At 38.8% G+C, this 24,241-nt stretch overlaps 1 protein-coding gene across 1 annotated transcript in view; it reads left to right on the top strand.

Moving 5' to 3' along the window:
* LOC126092032 (solute carrier family 22 member 1-like) overlaps positions 1–24,241 on the top strand; it is a 248,150-nt gene that overhangs the window by 195,507 nt on the left and 28,402 nt on the right. Inside the window, exon 8 of the mRNA XM_049907429.1 lies at positions 18,076–18,344. Coding sequence (XP_049763386.1) covers positions 18,076–18,344 — 269 coding nt within the window. The remainder of the gene's footprint in view (positions 1–18,075; positions 18,345–24,241) is intronic.

The following is a 24,241-nucleotide window of genomic DNA, read 5'->3' as shown; positions in this document are numbered from 1 at the left end:
TCATCCCAGCCTCTGTCATCTCGTTTAAGAACAGATTTGGTGAATTGTGGAGAGTTCACTGTCGCCGAGAACCGCAGGTCCTTCCAAGATGCATGTGTGTAGCAAACACTGAGCAGTTAATTGCAGAACAACTGAGCATCATAGAAACCTCCCATGCCGGTCTGTGGGCAAAATTAGTGCTACCACTATGAGACAAGATCTAGCTTGACTATCACCAGATCTCACTAAGGAACAATAGAAGAAGCTACCTGCCATTCTTCAAAAGTTCTCTGAATGCTTCAATCCATAGGTGAAGAGCAAATTAGACAAATCGATCGTGAAGCATTGGATTAACACTGGAGACAAACAACCAATAAGCCAGAGAGCATACTGTGTGTCAGCAACAAAATGTTGAATAATCCACGACAAGGTAGAGAAAATGATGAAGAATGACATCATTCAGCCTTCGCAGAGCCCTTAGTCATTACCAGTGGTTCTCGCCAGGGAGAAGGATGACAGTTGGCGCTTTTGTGTTGATTACAGGAAGCTTAATAAGATAACTAAAAAGGACATTTACCTTCTTTCTTGAATTGACAGTACACTAGATTGTCTGAAGAGGGCTAAGTTTTTCTCAACAATGGACATGTAACTTCCTAGCAGATTAAAACTGTTTGCCCGACCGAGACTTGAATTCGGGACCTTTGCCTTTCGTGGGCAAGTGCTCTACCATCTGAGCTACTGAAGCACGACTCACACCTGGTCCTCACAGCTTTACTTCTGCCAGTATCTCATCTCCTACCTTCCAAACTTTACAGAAGCTCTCCTGCGAACCTTGCAGAACTAGCACTCCTGAAAGAAAGGATACTGCGGAGACATGGCTTAGCCACAGCCTGGGGGATGTTTCCAGAATGAGATTTTCACTCTGCAGCGAGATTTTCATATCAGCGCACACTCCGCTGCAGAGTGAAATTCTCATTCTGGAATGGACATGTACTCGGGATACTGGAAAATTGAAGTAGATGACGCTGATCATGAGAAAACTGCATTCATCAACTCTGATAGTCTGTATGAGTTTAAGGTGATGCCGTTTGGTTTGTGTAATGCACCAGCAACTTTTAAATGGATGATGGATAATCTTCTAAGTCACCTGAAGTGGACAATGTGTCTTTGTTATTCAGATGACATTATAGTTTTCTCAGAGACATTTGATGAACACATAAAAAGACTGAGGGCCATCTTTAAGGCTCTCCAACAGTCTGGACTGAAACTTAATCCAAGAAAGTGTCTCCTTGGGGCAAAAGAAATCAAAATACTTGGACACCTTATGTCAAACGAAGGTGTGCGGCCAGACCCAGAAAAGGTGAGATCTATGAAGCAACAGGGAAAGGAAAATAGGGAGGGTAGCAAGGATGGAGGCGTGGTTGTCAGAGGGAAGCCAAAGATATTCTACTGTAAGTCCTGTGCCAGCTTCAAACCAAAGAGGATGCATACAGAAGTAAAGAGATATATAGTATAAAGATAAACACAACTATGTAGGATGAAAAGATGCGTGAATGGCTAAAGAGGAAAGGGAAAGAGGAGAAGACTGAAGAATGAATGGGAGTGAGGTTGTTTAACGTAGGTTCAGTCCAGGGGGATGGCGGGATGAAAGGATGTGTTGGGGTGCAAGTTCCCATCTCCGCAGTTCAGAGGGACTGGTGTTGGGTGAGAGAAGCCAAATGGCGCATACAGTGTAGCAGGTTCCTAGGTCCCTAGAATTATGCTGGAGGGCATGCTCCGCTACTGGGTATTGGGCATCTCCTAGGCGGACAGTTCGTCTGTGTCCGTTCATGCGCTCAGCCAGTTTAGTTGTTGTCATGCCGATGTAAAAGGCTGTGCAGTGCAGGCATGTCAGTTGATAAATGACATGTGTAGTTTCACACGTAGCCCTGCCTTGAATTGTGTATGTTTTACCAGTAGCGGGGCTGGAGTAGGTGGTTGTGGGGGGATGCATGGGGCAGGTTTTGCAGCGGGTCGGTTACAGGGGTAGGAACCGCTGGGTAGAGAAGGTAGTCTGGGAATATTGTAGGGTTTAACAAGGATGTTATGGAGGTTAGGGGGGCGACGAAAGGCAACTCTGGGTGGTGTGGGGAGAATTTTGTCAAGGGATGATCTCATTTCAGGGGTTGACTTGAGAAAGTCATATCCCTGGCAGAGTAATTTGTTGATGTTTTTGAGGCCAGGATAATATTGGGTGACAAGGGGGATGCTTCTGTGTGGTCTGGGGGTAGGAACATTGTTGTTGGACGGGGAGGAACGTATTGCTCAGGAAATCTGTTTGTGGACAAGGTCTGCAGGATAGTTGCAGGAGAGGAAAGCACTGGTCAGGTTATTGGTGTAATTGTTGAGGGATTCGTCACTGAAGCAGATACATTTGCCACGAATACCTAGGCTGTAGGGAAGGGAGCGTTTGATGCGGAAAGGATGGCAGCTATCAAAGTGAAGGTACTGTTGTGTGTTTGTGGGCTTGATATGGACAGAGGTGTGGATGTGAGCTTCAACAAGATGAAGGTCAACATCCATGAAGGTGGCTTGGGTTTTGGAGAAGAACCAGGTGAAATTCAGATTCGAAAAGGAGTTGAAGTTATGGAGGAAATTAAGGAGTGTTTCTTCACCATGAGTCCAGACCACAAAGATGTCATCTATAAACCTATACCAGGCCAGGGGAAGCAGCTGTTGGTTCTTCAGGAAAGCCTCCTCCATGCGGCCCATGAAGAGGTTGGCATAGGACAGAGCCATCCTGGTTCCCATGGCCGTTCCCCTGATTTGTTTGTAGGTCTGGCCTTCAAAAGTGAAGTAATTATGGGTGAGGATGAAGTTGGTAAGTGTGATCACACTTACCAACTTCATCCTCACCCATAATTACTTCACCATTTAGTCCTTGACAGCAATCTGTCTTAAATAAGACCTCTTTATTATAGTTATCTAGATTGCACTTAAAAGAACCACTCTCAAAGTCTATGTATTTATTTATTTATTTATTTATTTGGTCCTGTTGATTACATATTATACAGCCAGTGTACAAGTAATATAGGACAAGTCAATTGATGCAATTACAGTAGTACATTAACATTTATGCATCACATTGCACAGACATTGGTTTATTTTACAAGAACAATTACTTGCATGCAGTATTAAAGCCTGCATTATGACGAAAACAGTTTAAGTGATTGTTTAAAATAGTAGAATAAGTGACAGTGGATATTTTTATGCTACTGGCATATATAAGGAAGTAAATTTTCTTCATGGTCATGATTTGAATGAATACAACTTTTAACTGCATTCCTTAAGAAGAGGTTTAAGTGAATGCTCAAGAGAGTGGGATACATGGGAGTTCACATTTTCTCGTAAATTTCATTAACCATTCTACTCCTAGTAATACATGCATATTTATTTTAGGGACTATTAACATGGTTTGTTCACACTAACTGATCTAATCCAAAAGTAATCTTTGTTTCCCATTTCACTACATTACTCTTAGTGCCTGTAATACCTACAGCATGTAATCCTGTAACAGGTAACTTAGGAAATTCCTTTATTTTTCCTCCAAAATTATTGATACTTCACTTCCTGAATCAATGTAAATTTCTACTCCTTTATTTCCTATTCTTCTAATTACAATTGGTTTGCATTGCACCTTTTCTAAATATTCATCTTCCGCTAATAGGCAGTTGTTAATAGGTTATATTTTACTATAAGCGATCATTTTACTTATATATGGGTCGAGTATTGTTTTGAAACGTCCTGGAGTCTGGCCCCAGGATTGTTCTCATTTTCCATCACTATGACCAGATACCAGTTGGAACTTACTTCAATAATAGGCTGATTTGCTTCTGAGTCATTATTTCATTGGATATTTATTTGCTGTTTTTGAGTGTAAACACCTGCGAGTTTATGTTATCAGTCTGATTTCCTCCCCCTCCATGGTTATTGTGATTTAGACCGTTATCCTTGCTGTGAACGGTTGCATTACTGTTAACTCTACAATAATTGGATTCCTTCGTCTGTGGTAAGGAATTAGGAAAGGATTTGTTATTCCTATTCCCTGTATTTCAGTCATACACTGAATAATTTTCATTTCTTTCAGTATTCAGTGTGTCTAAACCTTCAATAAACGTTAATAAGTTGTTCACAGTTTTCCACCCTGTATACAATATTCCTTGTCGATCGTGGTATGGTAAACATCTAATGAGTACTTTTACTAAGGGCATTTCATCTATTGGAACACCTACGTACTTCAATTTTCTCAAATGCTATTCTATGTACTTTTTATATGTGGCCTCCCATTAAATATCCTAATGTGAAATCTATTTTCTTTAAAGTCATCCCACTTGTTAGGTAAAGATCTGGCAAATACTCTTACAAAATAAATTGGGTGTACATTACTGTCCGGTTTATACTTAGGAAAATGCTTTGCTAAATTAAACCCATTTCCTAAATATAAATCCTCTATTACATCATTAGTTACTCCTGACATAGTTTCAGGTTTACTATTTTCTGTTTTCTTTTTATTATCATCTGTTGCCTCCCATAGTGTATCATGTTCTTGTTTAATAACTAAACATTTTTTTCAAATGTTTTATAGCATCAAGTGTCCATGTTACAGCATTTTTCTGTATGGATGTGGTACGCTTATTTGCATGTGAAATACTAGATCGTACCGCTTGGAACTGGGAATTCACATTATCAACATATCCCGTCCACATTTTCAGGTTGTTATTCTGTGTACTCTCTCTTGTAAATCACCTCTTAACACTTGTTTAAGTACTTGTTGTACCTCTACTGGCACTGATTCTTGTAATTCATTTACTTTAGAGTTTATTTCCATTATTTTAATATTTTGATCATTAATTTGAATTTTAAAGTTAGGTTCTAGGTGAGCTTTAACCTCTTGTATTTTATAGCTTAGAATGTCATCTACTGATTCAGTAATTTGCTCCTTATGGACTTAATTTATTCTACTTGTTCCGCTTTACGTCCTTCCTTATCCTTCTCTGCTTGTTCTTTAATTGTACCTTCTAGTATCGATCTTGACTCCTTGTTTTGCATTGCTATCTTTCTTGTGATCGGCATGCACTATTTATTACCATTAGACAGTATTAACATTAAACTTATACTCACAGAAGTGTTTCTATTTCTTAAATGTTCATGGCTCACCTTTCCACGTAACTGTGAACTGTGTATTGGTTGTAGAACAGCCAAAGCTGAAGCCAATGTCTGCTCTCGTGCAGCGCGCTGCCGCTGACTGGACAACACACCTCCCCATACTCGCGTAATTGCTCACTGCTCTGTGTTGATAACTCCCACTGGATTGATGTCTGCCTTATGCGTTATCCAGTCGAAACAATTTCGTTAAGTTTTGAACTAATTCCGTGCACTCATTGCTTATGATATGGGTGAACTTTCTGCTGCCACTGTTGTCTTCTTTCTTTCTGTTTCAGATTTCTGACAGTAAATTATATTTTCCATTCATTACGTGTTTACTATTCTTTCTCAGACAATTTGTTCAAAAGAAGCTCTTAATTATTTTTGATTTCTTGTTACATGCGTTATAAGGCACATACTTGCTGGTGCATTCTCCATTCGCATGTACCAAGATTGCCATATGGGGCGTATTTTTCCTTCTTTTCCCACTGTTGTTTATTTTGTGCTAAGATACCTCCTGAAACCACACTAACAGCAGTTAAAGGGCTGCTTCATCTCTAGTATACGGACCACGTGACCATTGACCATTTGCTCCAAGGCAGGGCCAGTGCTAGGATTTCTGAATCCTGGATAAACTTTCTTATGCCCCTTCTCAAAATTTTTGTGTTTGAACTTCAGTTTTTTTGGATAAAGTCAGAAAATTTTGATTCAGAAAAATCAAACAATGCTTTTTAGTGACTTTTTAATGCTCACAGTTTTCAAACTTTTAACACTTTCTAGCTTTGATAGATGTGATTACTTTTATAATCCAAGTATAATATAATGAATGGGCTGACTCTTAGTCTTTTGCAATCATACCTAATCCAACAAGCCCCTCTTGCCTAAACTGTTCCTAACCCTTGCAGTAGCCCTGAACGACCAATCTGCTTTGGAAACAGTAAAGAGGCAATGTGCAAGAAATTTCTGTGGCTACCGTTATATTTCAAAATATATTATTAAATTGCACTTACGGAGAGCACTGAAAGGCACAGAGGAGGAAGCAGCTGAGACCCAAAATTAGCTGCTTGAATCTTTTAAAGAAAAAGCAAAATTTCTTCTTTCACATCATGCAGACTGAGGTATATGCTGCACAATTATGCCATATTTTGTAAATTATCTAGGCTTATGTGGTTCCTTACAAAACAAAACATATCCATCATGTTTTCTGTGACAGCATACATTATAGTTAAATTTCCTACAACTGCATCTAGAATAATACTGAAAAAATATTTTCTCTTGTCTTTCTGTATCTTGGTGCCCCAAATCATTACATTCAAGATAGGTGATATTCCAATATTTTCTACTACCTGCTACTTTCTGCATAAATACACTGCTCTGTAAAACTTAAGGACAAGGTAGATAAAGTAACGTAACAATTACTTACTGAGTGGAAATGAATGAAAGTATGGGAGCACGTTGTCAGATGTCTCCAAGTGGTGCACAGAAAGCTGGACATCAGTGGTATGATAGTGTGACTATAGGGCTGTCTCCACAACCTGAGACAACTGAAGGAACAAGAAAAAAACAGTGTGTGTCAAGCAGCTTGCAGTGTGGTGATGTTCTCCATTACAACATGGCCCAGAGAGAACATTTGGATTACTCCAGAAGGGGAACAGTCATTAGGAAACTGGAAGAATGATGCAGTCTGGTGATTTTAGCCCAGAAGTTTGGAATTGCTCTCAGCATTTTTTCGTATACAGTCTTAGACATAAAAACTGACTGCCGGCCAGCTGCTATAGAGACTAAGTCCGAGTCATTCACTCCCTGACAACGCTAAGTCGGGCCATCTGCACCATCTTCCAACACTATAAGATGTGAAAGTGTCAGGAGGAAGCATTGTCTACTTCAGAAACATTGTTACATTGTGTGAGCCCATGGTCTAGTAGTAATCATCATGCATTCTAAACTTATAGTTGTGTGTTCACGTGCACCCATATCTCCTTTTTTCTTTTACCACGTTTCAGCCCTCGTCTAAGGTTATAAGTCTAATTGAACATCGAAGATAATTCGTTTTGCATAACAAATACTTCCAGAAGCAATTCTGCAGGGCAGCTCGCAGCTGTGTTGCGATCAGAACAGCTTAAGCTCAAAAGTTTCCTCATGCTGCAGTGGCTGCCGGCCACCAGCCAGATGCCACCTGCCACATGAAAATGGGCACCACCCAGGTGAACGCAATGCAACACTGTCAGTGCATGTATCAACTGTCATTTTCGAATTTGAAGTTCTAGTTATCATCTAGCTGTTAAGCACTGTATTTTGCATACTTGAAAATCATGAACTATGGCTAAGCATTGTAAAATTGGGTCCCAAGTGGAAAAAGGTGCAACACAATATTTACTTTTAGTATAATACAGGGGTCAATGCCCATTGCCCAATACATTGTGTACCACTGGCACCTGCACATTGATGGCAATGTTTGTGTTGGTGCCAAGAACATAGGGACTACACCAGTGCCGATTATGGCCACATGCTATTCTCAGATGGGAGCAGATTCAGTCTGAACATAGGGACTACACCAATGCCGATTATGGCCATATGCTATTCTCAGATGGGAGCAAATTCAATCTGAGTTAACAATACTGGATGTACTGTAACATGGTGGGAGGTGTGACCATGTAATGTACACGCGAACATGGTTGAATATGGTGATTATGGCAGTCTAGGTATTATGGTGTGTGGAGACATAATGTTACAGAGGCATACTGACCTCCAAACCTTTGATCATGGTACGCTCACCAGTCATTTTTATCATGACACTGCATGACACTGTACTGCTTCCTCATTAGCATCTTTTCAGGGGTGAATTCGGCCCTAACTTCATTATTATGGATGACAATGTGTGACTACATTGAACAAGGCAGGGGGAAGAGCTCTTGAAATGAGAGAATATTTGGTGAATTGACTGGTCTGCCCATTCCTCTGACCTAAATTCTATCAAGGACATGTGGGATTCATTGGGGAGACATTCCACAGCACATCCACTTGCAGCAATAACCATCCAGCAGTTGTCAACCACATTGGTGGAGGAATGAAGTGCCCTACCCTAAGGACTCCTGGGAGCATGTTATAGTGCATGCATTGCCATCCTTGGTGATCACATAACCTGTTAAGAACCACGTTGCATCTTTTGTAATGTCCGACGCAACATCATAAGTCATTGTGATTTTCATTTAATTATCCTCTTTGAATAACAGTGCTATTTGTATTCATCTCATTGTACATTTCTTTCAGTTACCTTTTGTACTACGCTGTAGCAGTTCTTTTTATGTATCGTCCAAGTTTCATTGAGGTATGCTACTTGGCAGTGACACATCATGCGAATGCTATTTCGTCCTTGAGTATTGCATATCAATGTTGCATACCAACTATTTCTCAATTGACTTAAAACTCCCACTAGACTCTTAATATAGGCACTTCCAATATCTATTGTGGCTTCCCTTGCTTGAGGCACAATGTTATGTCTGTTTATTGTAGCTAACACATTGTACCACATTGAAGACCTCAAGACACATTGAAATAATTTCAAATACTCCTAAATGCCCTTTTAGTTTATAATGTGCCTCCACGTTTGAATTAAAGTTAAAAGCAACTCCAGCCACCCTCCATAATTTCAGAAACTTCTTAGCAAATGGGCATGCGGCATCTATCCATGCAGACTATCCCATTTCCGATAACCCATGAAGGGTTGATCCAATATTTTAAAAAAAAAAAAAAAAAAAAAAAAAAAAAAAAAAAAAAAAAAAAAAAAAAAAAAAAAGACTTTCCATCTTTGGGGACTAGAATGAAAAAAATTATGTTTTCAAAAAAATTCTGAAAAAAGTGATTACATCTGTGCAACTCCCCACGGCATGAATGCCACAAAGATTTAATGAATGTCCTTACTTTGATTAAAATGTTTTTCTTTTCCTTCCATGAAAATCTGGTTTCAATTGTCAGAAATTAAGATATGCTTATAAATATTACAACACTTGCACATATTTAATAACAACATTTTTTGCTCTACAGTGGCTGATGTATTGGTTGTACCTTACATACAAAATCATAGTTATTACATTAATGTAATTATTAGTTATATGTACAGAACAACTTTTCAAAACACTTTACACAGAAAGCAAAATTATTTTTATTTTATTTTATGCTAAATACTCAAGTAGGTCTGTAGAAAAATGTGTACTTGGTACAGGTAAAATTTTTTGTTTTGCTTTCAATATATAGGACTTTTCTGAAGGACTAAATGTGGTATGTTGCATTCTATTGGACAACAGACCTTTTGATGTACACTGTTTTGGACATAATGCATTTTGATTAGTTTTCAATGACAGTGAACTAGTAAATACATTATATTTTTTTGAAAATTCGCTTTTTTTGACACTAGAAGTATAAACAAAAACATAAATGTGCTTCATTTCCAGTGATAGAGTTCACATTCCATTCCCAAGAACAGGATCCTCTTGTAAACAATCAAAAACAGTACTTTGGGTGATAAGTTTATTATATGGAAGTCTGGTAAACTTGGTGAAAAGCCTAAGTACTTCAGTTTCTCTCCAATTTTTTGCCAAATCTGAGGCTTACAGGTTAAAATTTTGTCTTTCATTTCTTGTTTAATCCTATTCAGAGACAATAGTTTGGACCTATTTGATACTTTCTTAAAGCTGTATCCACATTTGCCTAATGGCAAACGCACCTTGAAGAGTCATTATAAAAGTAGTTGAGGTGACTTTTGATTTTCACATCAATTACCCTTTTGCCTACCATATACTTCTTCAGATGAAAAGGTTCAGGTCACTGACCCCCATTTACAGTCTTCAAATTTTTTATATAGTTCCCAGTAACCAAACATTTCCAAATCTCTCCCAGAAATACTGGTTATCACGCACTTCTGCATAAATTTCCTGGTATGTATGTGGATTCAATATTTCTGAAATGTTATGAAGTTTCTTTTCTGCTTGGTCAAAAATTCGATCATCGGTTAAAAAGGAGTGTCCTTGAATTGGAAAGCAGAGAAGTCCATCATTCATATGCCCTGAAAATTCTCTAATAGCTAAAAAATGTGAACATTCGATCAAAAATATTCATCCACTCTCTATTATACTTTCCACGTTTACAGAACAAAGTTTTTAAATCTGATTTCTGTATTTCTAACAGTCAGAACGAGAAAAAGAAGAAAACACACACACACAAAAATTGCTGTAATACTGCTGATGAACAGCAGTTGGTCATTGTTGATCAGATAAAAGTTTTCACTTCAGTACAGAAGTCCTAAATTGTAGACAACATTGCTTACTAAAACAATATAAAATAAGTTCATGGACTTTACACACGTTGATTCATTCGTACTAGAGGACGAAATGCCATTTGTTGCATTTGCTACTTTTCCCACCTTGTATTGAAGCCTCTGAAACTGTTTTGATTGGATATCATTATAAGTGTGTGAAGAGCTGGTCAGGAAATACTTCATTTCATATCAATGTGCATTTTGTCCATCAGTGGACATTACATATTTTGAAAAGTTCTTCCACATATTGATATGGGTTATGAGTTTTCTTTTTTGTATTTATTCCTTCCCCCCACCCCATCCCCTTCCCCCCAGGTTCTGCACTCATGTCCTCTGTTTAGGATAATAGGTGCAGATTTTAAAATATTCATTTGATTGCCAGGAGTGCTTTTAACCCCCCCCTCCACAACACCAGTCCTGCTCTCAGGTCATTACTAGACAGCTTGTTAAGGCAATACTTCTGTAACCATTGGGGCACTGGGGCATGTAAAGACATTTCCTTGGTTTAGGACAGGCATGAAAACTGCCTCCCTCCATCTTCTGAGAAATTGTCCAGTCTACTATATTGATCTCTTGGTTATTATTTGTTCTGTATGTTAGTAGGTTTTTTGTTTTTTAATTCCATTTGGGAAGCATCTTGTGTTGGACTCAGTCATGACTGGGTGTAGTATTATGAACCTCAGACAGTGCTGAGTCCATTTCTTACATGGAGAAGAAGCAGTTATAGGACAAAATTATTAGACCTGACATATAACTGACCCTCTTGTGGCTGCATGGTAGTGGCAGAAACTGGAATCTGGCTGGCAGTAGAGGTATCCTTTTGAAAGAGATGTTTGTTTTTGTCTTTCCCCTTACACTTTTGCTGGTTTTAGGGACCTACATCTACATCTACATGATTACTGTGCAATTCACAAATAAATGCCTCACAGAGGGTCCATCAAGCCATCTTCAAGCTATTTCTCTATCATTCCACTCTCAAACAGCACGCAGCAAAAACAAACACTTAAATCTTTCTGTGTGAAAAGATTTCTCTTATTTTATTATAATGATCATTCCCGTCAATGTAGGTGGGCACCAACAAAATATTTTCACATTCTCAGGAGAAAGTTAGTGATCTAAATTTGATGAGAAGGTCCTACCACAATGAAAAGCACCTTTGTTTTAATGATTGCCACTCTAATTCATTAATCATATCCATGCCGCACTCTCTCCTATTTTGTAGCAGTATAAAACAAGCTGTCCTTGTATGAGAGGACATACAAGCATAATGTAAGCACTCTCTTTAGACCTGTTGCATTTTCTCCGTGTTCTGCCCATAAATCATAATCTTTGATTTGCTTTACCCACTACATTATCTGTGAGATCGTTCCAGCTTAAGTTATTCGTAACTGTAATCCGTAAGTATTTAGTTGAATTTAAAGCCTTCAGATTTGTGTGATGTATCATGTAATTGAAATATAGTAGATTCCTTTTGGTACTAGTGTTGATGACTTCACACTTTTCATTATGTAGTCAGGGTTTTGATCATCTGATGACTTTATAAGATGGTAAATGACAGCATCATCTGTGAACAAGCTAAGAATGCTACTCACATTGTCTCCTAAATCATTTATGTAGCTCAGGAACAACACGGGGCCCATAACACTTTCTTGGGAATGCCAGATATTACTTCTGTTTTACTTGATGACTTTCCATCAGTTACTACAAACTGTGACCCTTCTGACAGGAAATCACAAATCCAGTCACACAACTGAGATGACAGTCCATAGGCATGCAATTAGAAGTCACTTGTGAGGTAGAGCGACAGAAGCTTTCTGGAAATCTAAAAATAAGCGATTAATTTTACATGCCCTGTCAACAGCTCTCATTATTTGAGAATAAAGAGCTAGTTTTGTTTGGCAAGAATGATACTTTCTGAATCGATGTTGACTGTTTGTCAATAAATTATTTTCTTTGAAAGACCTCGTAATGTTCAAACAGTAAATGGTCCAAAGTCCTATTGTAGATTTATGTTAGTGATATGAGTCTGTAATTTAGCAGATTACTCCTATTTCCTTTTCTCGGGCATTGGTGATTGTAGATTCAGTAATGAGCTCAGTGATGTTGCTAGACAGACTTTGCAGTCCATAACATCTGCTGAAATGTCATCAGACCCATGAAATAAGACTAGAGTTTAGTGTTCCAATACATTTGGATTTCATCTCATACATAAATATCTGTCTTATTGTACTTCGCATAACTTTTGGTGATGACGGTGGAGATTTAACTGTCATACAGATGCTAGTAGCTTTGTCTTTGTCCATTCTTTGTGTAGTTGTGGTTTGCTGTGCAGTAATTGTAAGAGTGGTCGTTGTTAGCTGCTTGGAGGAGGTGTGGTTGCTTTGGGGTCATTGCACCTCATAAGTGCTTTTGCAGCTGCTGTTTTCTTTTTCATTACTAATCTTGATTTGTGTTGATATGCTAACATTCTGTACCAGCTTTTTCATAGTTGCTGCAAATATAGTTGTAAGATTAGGTGTCTTATACATGCATTTTGCTTAGCTGTGTGGAACCCATTTATTACAACTTCTGACAATAAAGTTTGATAAATGAAGTCCGAACGGTCAATCGGGCAACACTGCATTAGCAGCAGCCAGTGTTGACAACCTGCCCCTAGCTCAGTTAGCATTGTGTGTGTTCCGTATTAGACCTGTTGGACAAAGTGCTTGTTTAGTGCGTTGGTTTTGAACTGAGAACAGGACAATTATTGAGCAAAGGATCAATTTAAAGTTTTGTTTAAAGCTTGGCAAGACATCAAAAGAAACGCATGCAATGCTGGTATGTGTTTCTGGGGATCAAGCACCTTCCATGAAGTGTGTGTATGAGTGGTTTGCCCATTTTTGAGGACGCCGGAAAAAGTGTTTCTGACAATGCCCATAGCAGATGACCAGCAATTGCCATCAGTGACAAAAACATTGAGAAAGTGAGGACATTACTCACGAATGACTGGCGATTAAGTGTGCACATGATAGCGGATGAACTGCAAATGAACCGTGAATCCGTGCAACAAATCCTTACCTAGGAGTCTTGTGCCACATCACTTAAATGATGATCAGAAGCAGGCACGTTTAGAGGTTTCACAGGACTTGAAACAGTGGATGCAACACCCAGTTTCTTGAACCATATTGTCACTAAGAATGAGACCTGCTGTCTCCAGTACAACCCTGAAACAAAATGGCAAAGCATGGAATGGCATTCTCCAACATAACCTCATTGGAAGGTCAGAGCCAAAAAATAATGCATCAAAGCAATGCTCATCACCTTTTTCGATAGTCAAGGCATTATCCACAATGAATTTCTACCTGAAGGAATGATGTTGAACACGGCACGGTGCATTGAAATTTTGACCCATTTCATGCAACATCTATGCAGGGTATGACCCCATACGCACAATAAGGTTCCTGGTTTTTTGTTCACAACAACACTCACCCACACACAGCCAATATTGTCAAACAGTTCCTGGCAAAAAAGGGGTTGGTGCAACATGAACATCCACCATACTCACCAGATCTCAATCCTCCAGACTTCTTCCTATTCCCTCAACTCAAACTCGCTTTGAACAGAAAGAGAGTTGATGATATTCCTGACATACAATGAAATGTGATGTGGCTTTTGAACACCATCCCAAAGGAAGACTTTGTGCAAAATTTCCAGGATATGTATCACAGAGCCCAGGGGTGCATAGTTACAGGAGGTGACTGTTTCGAAGGACAGTAAGGTAACTGTAGTTCATAGTTCATCTACATTAATGGTACAGGATGATTCACCAAACTTTATTGTCAGAAGTTGTATTTCAGTTTCCTGAATTTTCTTGTCCCCAAACTAACAGTAGCATCTTGACTCCAAATGGTATGGCTCCCACCAAAATTTTCATGAAGGCAGAAATTTACATTTGGTGACAAATTCATGAACAGCTTTGCCACAATTCCTGCAGCTTGCCTGATCCTTAGATACTTTAATAGTGTGTCAAAAGTGCTAGCATATAAAACACAAGGGTTTGGTATGTAAGACTGGACTTTTAAATGGGTAAAACCTCTTGTTATATATTCAGGAAGAACAGGAATGTACTAAATGTCAATACAATTGTCTTTTTCTCAGGTACCCATTATCTTTTTTTCATGATGCTACATGTATCAATCACTCCATCAGTCTCCAGTTCCTCCTATAATTCACTGGCATCTAGGTCCATTACATGACTGCAAGTCACAATACTTTTCCTAAAATTTGCTGTGTCATGATTGTGTACTCATCAAGTCATTTCACTTTCTTCACCAGTGTTGCTTGATGTGCAGCAGCAATTTCCACCTTCAGTGTGCCATCTCAGGTGCATTTCACTAACTTCAAGGTTCCTCTGTACCAAAAAGCCTTCTGAATACAAAAAGGTGACAACTTCTGCTATGTATCTTCCTCTCTCTTTATAATTAAAAACGTCTTCTGGCAGCTGACTATTGTTCTTTTAACATTATCTACTTGCATCTTAGATTGTACCAATGTGTGTCCAAGACAGCTGAACTATCAACTATGAATGAGTTGGGATGTTAAAACCACTCAACCTCCCCCCTCATTCAACCAGTTAGGATCGTTTTTATTTCATGTAGTAGGCCTCATGTACATCTGACAAGCAGATGGGGAATCCACCTACTTGGCCCTGTCCAGAGCTTATGGTTACAGTGGAATGTTGGCACTCACCAGTTCCCAGTTCAGGATTTCCAGGTTCACCAAACCTGTATCTAGACAACAAAGACTAAGCTCCTTAAGATGCTTGCCATTTAGCATGTCCCAGGAGACAAATGCAGAGTTTTTAATTCCGTGGACACAGCAAGCATTAACCCCCTTATTAATGATGAAAGCTGCATCTCCTATCCAGATTTTTTTGTAGGACTTCTCAGTTTACATTATAAAAGAGCACAATATTGTAAATGGTGTGTATATACCCTGTGAATCATGGTACAACCATCTTTTGAACACAAGCAGCCACAGGTTATGATAAATCAAATGTCATGCTCTGTAACATTAATAACATACATTCCCTCCTGAATTTCATAATGCTATGATTCACAAACACGGAACACAAATACATGATCTTACCACCACCTGTATGGAGATAGATTGTGCAACGGCATTTGCAGAAATTTACATGGATATTTTTTGCTTATGTGGTATAAAATTCAGAACTCTAGCAACAGTGGTGTTAAAAAATCAATGCTTAATTTAATAAAAATGTTTCATATCACTTGCTACTTGGCACATTAAAAATATTTTCATTAATTTATTTATTTTTGGTTCATGCAATGTATGAAATTCAGTGTGAAGAAATGTAGAAAACTATAGATATGTGTTTGAGTCAAAGGCATATATACTTACAAAAGTGTGTCAGTTAAGACACTACTGTAAGTAAATGCAAAGATGATTTTTTAGTGTGTGTGTGTGTGTGTGTGTGTGTGTGTGTGTGTGTGTGTGTGTGTGTGTAGGTAGGTAGGTGAAGAGGAAGAAACAATGACCCACTTAAATACATAAATGAGTTTAGAATATAATAGAGGGAAACATTCCACGTGGGAAAAATATATCTAAAAACAAAGATGATGTGACTTACCAAACGAAAGCGCTAGCACGTCGATAGACACACAAACAAACACAAACATACACACAAAATTCTAGCTTTCGCAACCAACGGTATACACTCACACATACACATATCCATCCACACATATACAGACACAAGCAGACATATACAGAGGCAAAGAGTTTGGGCAGAGATGTCAGTCAAGGCGGAAGTGCAGAGGCAAAGATGTTGTTGAATGACAGGTGAGGTATGAGTGGCGGCAACTTGAAATTAGCGGAGATTGAGGCCTGGTGGATAACGGGAAGAGAGGATATATTGGAGAGCAAGTTCCCATCTCCGGAGTTTGGATAGGTTGGTGTTAGTGGGAAGTATCCAGATAACCCAGACGGTGTAACACTGTGCCAAGATGTGCTGGCCGTGCACCAAGGCATGTTTAGCCACAGGGTGATCCTCATTACCAACAAATACTGTCTGCCTGTGTCCATTCATGCGAATGGACAGTTTGTTGCTGGTCATTCCCACATAGAATGCGTCACAGTGTAGGCAGGTCAGTTGGTAGATCACGTGGGTGCTTTCACACGTGGCTCTGCCTTTGATCGTGTACACCTTCCGGGTTACAGGACTGGAGTAGGTGGTGGTGGGAGGGTGCATGGGACAGGTTTTACACCAGGGGCGGTTACAAGGGTAGGAGCCAGAGGGTAGGGAGGGTGGTTTGGGGATTTCATAGGGATGAACTAAAAGGTTACGAAGGTTAGGTGGACGGCGGAAAGACACTCTTGGTGGAGTGGGGAGGATTTCATGAAGGATGGATCTCATTTCAGGGCAGGATTTGAGGAAGTTGTATCCCTGCTGGAGAGCCACATTCAGAGTCTGATCCAGTCCCGGAAAGTATCCTGTCACAAGTGGGGCACTTCTGTGGTTCTTCTGTGGGAGGTTCTGGGTTTGAGAGGATGAGGAAGTGGCTCCGGTTATTTGCTTGTGTACCAGGTCGGGAGGGTAGTTGCGGGATGCGAAAGCTGTTGTCAGGTTGTTGGTGTAATGGTTCAGGGATTCCGGACTGGAGCAGATTCGTTTGCCACGAAGACCTAGACTGTAGGGATGGGACCGTTTGATGTGGAATGGGTGGCAGCTGTCATAATGGAGGTACTGTTGCTTGTTGGTGGGTGCACGGCCAGCACATCTTGGCACAGTGTTACACCGTCCGGGTTATCTGGATACTTCCCACTAACACCAACCTATCCAAACTCCGGAGATGGGAACTTGCTCTCCAATATATCCTCTCTTCCCGTTATCCACCAGGCCTCAATCTCCGCTAATTTCAAGTTGCCGCCACTCATACCTCACCTGTCATTCAACAACATCTTTGCCTCTGCACTTCCGCCTCGACTGACATCTCTGCCCAAACTCTTTGCCTCTGTATATGTCTGCTTGTGTCTGTATATGTGTGGATGGATATGTGTGTGTGCGAGTGTATACTCGTCCTTTTTTCCCCCTAAGGTAAGTCTTTCCGCTCCCGGGCTTGGAATGACTCCTTACCCTCTCCCTTAAAACCCAAATCCTTTCGTCTTTCCCTCTCCTTCCCTCTTTCCTGACGAAGCAACCGTTGGTTGCGAAAGCTAGAATTTTGTGTGTATGTTTGTGTTTGTTTGTGTGTCTATCGACGTGCCAGCGCTTTCGTTTGGTAAGTCACATCATCTTTGTTTTTAGGTATAAATGAGTTTAGACTTAGACAACCCTCCATAGAAGGAATAAAGTGTTTTTTTATAAATCTACTGTTGCTATTTAGACTGAAATGTATGACTTGTTTTGTTTGCAGACTACTAATTTATCTGATATTAATACATGTTCTAGTGGAGGTTTATTCATTTCTGTTCTGCCATTCTTTGTTCTGTCACAAATGAATTGTGAAAAATATGCTTCATTTAAAATGAGAAATATTTTCCTCGTGCAAGTAAAAAATGAGAAATGGGAAAATAACCATTCCATTTTGTTGTAGGCTGTTATGTAGTTGGAGCTACTGGATGCTGGTGCAAACTTCTCCTTGGCTGGGAGCTAATGCTGATGCTGGTGAGCCATCTTTATCACTGACTTTGAATCTGTTCTTGGCTGAACTGCCATCCTGCTGCTATCCCGTGCTGAAGCTGCTGTTACCAAACTCTGTGGTTGTTTGTAGGCACAATCTTCTCACCATGACTGTTCTGCTGACCCTAGCACCAGCTGCAAGTGCTGCAACTTCTCTTGTCAACTGGGTACTGTACAACAAAGGTAAAAATACAATAAAAATTAAATATTTATAGCAAGTATATTACATAAAAAAAGAAAATGAGCTGACTGTGCATAAAAAGTGTTAAAACTGTGGTCTGGCAAGCACTATAAAATTGAACTATGCACTGACAAAACCAGTATGAATGGTTCCTTTACAATACATATTACCCTAATGAAGTTGTACCTGCAGGAAAATTGGGATATAAAAAAGGAGTAAGGTAGAAGGCCAAGTCAGCTAAGTTTATAGTCCAGCAAAATAACTCACATTTAGTTCATGAATAATTATCAAATATGGAGACTTGCTCAGTGCTGAGCATCAGTATAACAGCTCTTAAAAAATAAATAGAAGACCACCCTCTGCCAAGCAGTTCAGACCACTTTTTCAATAGTTACTGGAAGGGGTGAAGTGACTCCATAATTTAAGGTTATTTTTTCACCTCTGTTTTTACGAAATTAGGTAAACATTAATTTCTATGCTTTATATTGTCATGAACAGATCGCTAAATTCAGCAGCAAGTGATTTCATGATGATTTCCATAAGATATTTCATGCAAAAAATGTCATACCACATCAAAAGTAACACAGTCTTCACAGAAGAGTGAGGGCCATTTCCAGTTATGCACTTGATGTCATACTCTTTGACACTGCTATAGAAGTTCCAATTGCTTTAAAACAGCTATTGAGTTTCCAGAATCTTTTCCCTGGAAATTTTTACTTTAATGTAGTCTTCTTTAATGTAGTCTTCTAATCCAGTTAAATACCACGTAATCATAATGTCAGTTTTGTATAGCAGTAATGGAAATTCATGAATATGAAAAGACATAAAATAAGGGAAAGGCAACCACTCCCATATAGCTGACTGGTGTGTGGCACACACAGACACATGCAACAGAAAACAGTTCACTAGATTTTGATCAATGGCTCTTTTTATAGTGGAAAGTAAACAGATACACAAACAAAATCACACAGACACTCAAAAGAGCACTGCTGTGGCCACAGCATTGTGAATTGTGGTTTCTGTGTGCTTTTGTATACTTTCTAATAATATTGTGAAAATGGTAGATGCTACTCACCATATAACAGAGATGCTGCATCGCAGACAGACAACAACAAAAAGACTGTCACAAAATAAGCTTTCAGCCAACAAGGCATTTGTCAAAAATAGATGACACACACACACGCACACACACACACACACACACACACACACACACACACAAATGCAACTCACACACTCATGATCACAGTCTCTGGCAGCTGAAGCCAGCCTCTTTACTAGAAAAAGAGCTGGAGCTTGAAAGGTCCTGAATACATTTGTGTTATGTGTTTCTATGTGCCCATATATCAGTCTCCCATAGTTAGTGGTGGTCTTTCTCCTGTTTTGTATGTCAGTTTTTATATGATTAGGAGGTGACCTATTTACAGTAAATCAGCTTGTTAACTGTCCATATATTCTGTTCCTTTCATCCCGCTTTCTGCTGATCGGAAAAATACAAATAATGTCTGTGTCTATACACGTGTTGTTGTGGTCATCAGTTCGAAGACTCGTCTGATGCAGCTCTCCATGCTACTCTATCCTGTACAAGCATCTTCATCTCTGAGTAGCTACTGCAACCTACATCCTTCTGAATCTGCTGAGTGCATTCATCTCTTGGTCTCCCTCTACGATTTTTACCCTCCAGACTCCCCTCCAGTACTAAACTGGTGAACCCTTGATGCCTCAGAACATGTTCTACCAACTGATCCCTTCTTCTAGTCAAATTCTGCCACAAATTCTTCTTCTCCCCAATTCTATTCAGTACCTCCTCATCAGTTACATAATTTACCCACCTAATCTTCAGCATTCTTCTGTAGCATCAAATTTCAAAACCTTCTATTTTGTTCGTGTCTAGACTGTTTATCATCCATGTTTCACATCCATACAAATCTTTTCAGAAAGGACTTCCTAACACTTAAATCTACACTCCATGTTAACAAATTTCTCTTCTTCCAAAATGCTTTTTTTGCCATTGTCATTTTATATCCTCCCTACCTCAACCATCAACAGTTATTTTGCTTTCAAAACAGCAAAACTCATCTACTACTTTAAGTGTCTAATTTCCTAATATAATTACCTCAGCATCTCCAGATTTATTTTGATTACATTCCATTATTCTCGTTTTGCTTTTGTTGATGTTCATCTTATATCCTCCTTTCAAGACATTGTCCATTCCATTCAACTGTTCTTCCAAGTCCTTTGCTGTCTCTGACAGAATCACAATGTCATCCGCAAACCTCAAGGTTTTCATTTCTTCTCCCTGGATTTTAATTCCTACTCCAAATTTTTCTTTGGTTTCCTTTACTGCTTGTTCAATATACAGATTGTGTAACATCTGGGATAGTCTACAACCTTGCCTCACTCCCTTCTCAACCATTGCTTCCCTTTTTTGCCCCTCAACTCTTGTAACTGCCATCTGGTCTCTGCACAAATTGTATAAAGCATTTCACTCCCTGTATTTTACCTCTGCCACTTTCAGAATTTAGACGGGAATATTCCAGTCAACAATGTCAAAGGCTTTCTCTGAGTCTACAAATGCTATAAACATAGGTTTGCTTTTTCTTATCTAACTTCTAAGATAAGTTGTAGAGTCAGTATTGGTTGAAGTATTCCCACATTTATACAGAATCCAAACTGATCTTCCCTGAGGTTGGCTTCTTCCAGTTTTTCTATTCATCTGTAAAGAATTCATGTTAGTATTTTGCAACCATGACTTATCAAAGTGATAGTCTGGTATTTTTCACACCTGTCAACACCTGCTTTCTTTGGAATTGGAATTATTATATTCTTCTTGAAGTCTGAGAGTATTTCATCTGTCTCATATATCTTGCTCACCAGATGGAAGAGTTTAGTCATGGCTGGCTCTCCTGAGGCTATCAGTAGTTCTAATGGAATGTTGTCTACTCCTGGGGCCTTGTTTCCAACTAGGTCTTTCAGTGCTCTGTCAAATGCTTCATGCAGTATTATATTCCCCACATCATCTTCATCTACATTCTCTTCATTTTCCATAATATTGCCCTCAAGTAGATCACCCTTGTATAGACCCTCTGTATACTCCTTCCACCTTTTGGCTTTCCCGTGTTTGTTTAGCATTGATTTACCATCCGACTCTTGATATGTTTCTCCAAAGGTCTCTTTAATTTTTCTGTAGGCAGCATCTTATCCCTAGTGATATATGCTTCCACAACCTTACATTTGTTCTCTAACCATTCCCACTTAGCCATTTTGCACTTCCTGTCAATTTCATTTTTGAGACATTTGTATTTCTTTCCACCTGCTTCATTTACATTTTATATTTCCTCCTTTCATCAATTAAATTCAATATCTCTTGTGTTACCCAAGGACTTCTATTAGCCCTCAACTTTTTATCTACTTGATCCTCTGCTGCCTTCACTATTTCATCTCTCAAAGCTATTCATTCTTCTTGCATTGTATTACTTTCCCCTGTTCTTGTCAGTTGTTACCTAATGGTCCCTCCGATCCTCTCTACAACCTCTAGTTCTTTCAGTTTATCCAGGTCCCATCTCCTTAAATTCCTACCTTTCTGCAGTTTCTTCAGTTTTAACCTACAGTTCATAACCAATAAATTGTGGTCTGAGACCACATCTGCCCCTGGAAATGTCTTACAGTTTAAAACCTAGTTCCTAAATCTTTGTCTTACCGTTATATAATCAATCTGAAACCTTCCAGTGTCTCCAGACCATTTCCATGTATACAACCTTCCTTCATGATTCTTAAACCAAGAGTTAGCGATGAGATGAAGTTATGCTCTGTTCTACCAGGCAGCTTCCTCTTTCATTCCTTACCCCCAGTCCATATTCATCTACCACTATTCCTTCCCTTCCATTTGCTATTATCGAATTCCAGTCCCCCATGACTGTTAAATTTTCTTCTCCCTTAATTATTTGAACAATTATTTTATCACATCAACTTTTTTTTTTTTTTTGACGCTACATAGTATTTTTTATTGGGAAGAGTTTTCAAACATAATTTTGACCCAATATGAGTGGAACATTATTAAACAGTAACAATGTAATAGTGCTGCAAATTACTGTCTCATTATCCAGCAGAGTAAAGGAAGTGATCCCTCTAATGTCTGCCATAATGCACCAGGCATGTAACTCTGGCTCCGTCCATATTTTTATTACTGTATTTGTCCATTACGTGCTCTAAATGTTGTCCATAGACACTGATACATGTAATAAGTTGATTCTGGACAGGCAATGCTGGATGTAGAATTTCATACGGACCTATTGTAGCACAGCCTGATGTTGTGCAGCATTTCTTAAATATTCAACCAATTTAAAGTACTTCCATTTAAGGAAGACCCATGGATTGGAAATTGCTATATGACATTTAACTACAATGACAACTTTTGAATATAATACACATGGGAATATTACCTCTCATTGTTAGACGAGAACAAGTGAGCTACTGCATCTAACTTCAAGTGTCTATCAGTTCAGGTGTCGCAGCATTTCCGTAACATCCTCTTGTAAGTCAAACAAAAGAGTCCTTTGCTGTAAACATTCAGTATGTGGATCTGACATATCTGTCCAAAATTGTAGGATGGGTTCCACCATTTTTATCTCCTTTGTACACTGGTTACTAACAAAGTACAAAAACACAGAAAAACATACAGGGAATCCCTGTTCACTCTAAAAGCACAATATTATGCTGAACCGATAAGTGAATCCAGTAATGTTCATAAAACAGCTTGAAGTATAGTAAACAAAGAATGTAAAAATAAAGATAATCCAAGTTGTAGAATATAGCACTAGAAGAAAATGGGATGTTGGTGAGTGAACCAAAGACCGTTAGACCTTCATAAAACATTTTCATAAGGTATGCAAAGAAGAAATTGAACCAATATTACAGATAAACTCAGTGAAAATTAGTATTCATTTTTCCTAAGGAGTGTAACAGAATATGAGGTAATGAAAATTAATCCAAAACTCACAATAAAAGCATCTAGTTACTGGAATGACATTATATCAGGTACATTACTTGAGGGATGCAAAAAAATTTAATAGAACCAATAAAACATCTAATAAACAGTTCAGCTCATCTTACTGAGATACAAGCAGTATATAAAAAGGGAGCAACCATAGAGTTAAATAATTACAGGTCAATTTCATTGACTTCAGCCCTTAGCAAACTGTTTGAAAGAGTAATTCTAGACCAAATGGATTCTTTCTTCTATAAATACAAGCTATTAAACAATTTGCAGTGCGGGTCTCAAAAAAGGCAACACACAATAACAGCAGTAGCAAACTTTTTCCATGAACTGCTAAACAGACTGGATAAAAGAAACGAAGTCATTGGGGTTTGTCTAGATTTGTTTAAGGCCTTTCATTCTGTGAATCATGCAATACTATTATCCAAATTAGAAACTTATGACATCAGAGAAGTCACATAAAGCTTCTTAAGTACATACCTCTGTATCTCCGAATAGAAGACTGTACTAAACTGTGTTGTATGAATGAAAGTAAAAACCTAACAGCTCTCTCGGCATACAAAGATCTCCACTGTGGAGTCCCCCAGGGGAGTACTCTATGACAATTTTTATTTCTTCTGCGTATTAATGTCATACCACAAAACACAAACCTAGAGAACTGTTCTGATGATATGTCATTTATTAGTAGAGAATGTACTGAATGGCTAGTGTTACAAAGCAATAAATAGAACTCTGAACTAATCACAGAACAGCTAACAATGAATAAATGTACACTGAATAAGGACAAGACTGTAGTAATGAAGTTCTTGTTAAATTATAACCAATGCCAAACAATGGAAAATACAAGGTGGAATTACGAAAAGGATGGATTTCTACTCATATAGCTCAGATGCTGAGTCACAG

This window comes from Schistocerca cancellata, chromosome 7 (assembly GCF_023864275.1).
Source record: "Schistocerca cancellata isolate TAMUIC-IGC-003103 chromosome 7, iqSchCanc2.1, whole genome shotgun sequence".
In the NCBI taxonomy this organism is placed as follows: domain Eukaryota; kingdom Metazoa; phylum Arthropoda; class Insecta; order Orthoptera; family Acrididae; genus Schistocerca; species Schistocerca cancellata.
Note: the sequence above shows the minus strand (reverse complement) of the source record. Positions and strands in the feature narration are given on the sequence as shown.